Genomic DNA, 2,505 nt, shown 5'->3' with positions numbered 1-2,505 from the left:
GCCCTACCTATTCCTTTTTAATTATAAAAACATCATTTTGTATCAACAATAACACAAATTTGTTGATTGAGTCTCAGTTCGATTAGTATGAATATTGTTGTTAATACAAAAGGATGTAAGTTTAAATGCCTATTTATAGGTTGGAAAGGAACTATGAATAATCCTAAACATTATGTAAAAGAATATAATAAAAAACTATGATGAAATTATTAAAAAAATTCATTAAATAAAAAAACTCAAATCCAAAATAACATTAACATTAAACAGTTTCACATCTTTACAACCCCAAAAACCAACTCTTTTTTAAATAATAATAAAAAACCCAATCCTTAGGCTACATTATTGTGCCTCGTTCTCCTCGATCTCTTATATTTAACATTAGAATTCCGAGACATCTTGCCGTCATTTTGACGCAAATCGACGACCAGATCCACGAATGCACTTAAGACGAATTTGTAAGACTTCTTGTCGTTCAAATTTAGGTAACAAAACAACAGCTCTTCCATGAAATCCCAATCGATTTTCGAACCATGTTTCAACCTTGCTTCCACCATTTCTTGCATGGAACGTCGGAAATCGTCGTACGGGTTCGGCGAACACCTTAACACCGCTATGCATTCATTATAGATGCTTTGAGACTTGACGTTATCGCTGCCGCCACCATAGACGTTGGATTCATTTGCAGTAGTACTACTAGTGTTAGAGGTGGAGGTGGAGGAGGAACCGGCATCCTCCGACATTGACATGAAGGTGTTGCTAGTTACACCGCTGTTACGAGCCTCCTCGATGAGCGAACTCGAAAACCCAGTAGCAACGAAGAACCTGTTGGACCCTGAGAGGTACGGGGGCGGATCAATAAACCTTGGGGATTCAAAACAAATCCCACCAGGGCTTTTCACTTCACCATCACCATCATCATCTTTAATCTCTTCATCATCATCATCATCATTTATATACAAAGACTTGAAATTCTCAAAGAGAAAACGATCAACATCAGAAAGTGTGGCAGCTTCGCCATCTTGATGAACAGCAAATGAAAGGGTTTGGGGGTTTTTGCAGCCTTTTCGAATCCATTTGTTGGAAGAGAACGAGTTTAAAAGGAAGTGAGTATTTGGAGAGGGTTTCTTGATCTTGGAAAGGTAATCCTGAAGAGATTTTTGAAGCTTCTTTGACATTTTTTTTGGGGGGGTTAACAGTACGCAGCTAATGAAGCATTCGGCTTATAAATGTAATAGTTTTCATGGGGATGTGGTAAGAAATAGGGCATTTACTGACATATATTTATTTATGGAAATAAAATGTTGTAATTTAGGTAACTTATACGGCAAGTAGAAATCAAGAGAATAAATAATATATGTTTTGTTCCCACTTACAAAATAATAATGAGGATATTATGTAATGAAGATTTTGCATCAATTTGGAAAGGAATCTCACAGATTATGCAATATTTTCACCATTCATTACAAAGCATTAAATTTACAGTTTCATGGATTGAAATGCGTATGAAAAATTAGGTAAAACATCTCTTTTCTTTTCTTTTTTCTCTCTCAAAAGATAATAGAATTTCGGTAAACTATTCAAAAGGTAACATTCATCATGTTAGATAACTATTTAATAAAATATTTATACTTTTTTAATACTGCTTTGTTAATAATATATGCTTAACATTTATATGATGTTATCATTCAAGTTTGGCTTGTAATTTGATTCCAATGATACTGTCATAAAAGGCCAAGACAAAATTTTCATTTTAAGATCTAGCTTTAATAGAGAGTAACCAAAATTATTATTCCATCTAGTGAAATGAGGGATTCACATACACCAATATCAAATTCAAGTTGTTTTACACTCTTTTCTATCTTTTATACGATTAATATTTTAATAATTTAAATGTCATATTTCATATTTCATTTATATAGATCATGCATGCTAAATTTAACATAAACTAAAAATTTCTAACTATTTTTAATGTAAATAAATTAAATCGTTTAATAAATATTAATATATATTATTTTAGATCGATAAGATAGATATATTGAACTGGTTCGAAAATTTACATATATGACAAGTACAATTATATTGATAAATTCAGTTGTTAAATCATTAAAATATTAATCATACAAAAAGATACGAAACAATGTAAAACAACTTTAGTTTTACACCGATATAAGTGGATCCCTCCACTATAGTGAAAGCCCCTTTAATTTCTGCTTGTAACTACTCTCCTTATTCCCGTAGATATGATAATAATACCATTGTAAAATATAATGTGCGCTTACATTTACAGCATGTTTGGTATACTTGATATTGTTACACAAAACACGTTAGTGAACAAAATAAATTAAATATATATATATATATGAAATAAAATATAAAAAGAATGATTTATAATTAATTTATCAAATACGAGAATCATATAAAACCATAATAAACAATTGAAATAAAGGAGGATCGAGATTTTACGAAATGTTGAGGCCTGTGAAACACAGTTTCCTTAAGACAGAT

The 2,505-nt window shown here is 31.1% G+C and overlaps 1 protein-coding gene across 1 annotated transcript; it reads right to left on the bottom strand.

The window, feature by feature from the left end:
- Positions 1-201: 201 nt before the first annotated feature.
- On the bottom strand, positions 202-1,195 carry LOC105787172 (transcription repressor OFP14). Its single transcript, XM_012613610.2, has one exon. The coding sequence runs from the start codon at positions 1,173-1,175 to the stop codon at positions 330-332; it is 846 nt and encodes a 281-aa protein (XP_012469064.1). The 5' UTR covers positions 1,176-1,195; the 3' UTR covers positions 202-329.
- Positions 1,196-2,505: the final 1,310 nt, after the last annotated feature.

Source organism: Gossypium raimondii, chromosome 2 (genome assembly GCF_025698545.1).
Source record: "Gossypium raimondii isolate GPD5lz chromosome 2, ASM2569854v1, whole genome shotgun sequence".
In the NCBI taxonomy this organism is placed as follows: Eukaryota; Viridiplantae; Streptophyta; class Magnoliopsida; order Malvales; family Malvaceae; genus Gossypium; species Gossypium raimondii.
This window is presented reverse-complemented; position numbering and strand designations above follow the sequence as displayed.

Coding starts and splice junctions, on each gene's coding strand:
- LOC105787172 (XM_012613610.2), bottom strand. CDS start 1,175: ATGTCAAAGAAGCTTCAAAAATCTCTTCAGGATTACCTTTCCAAGATC.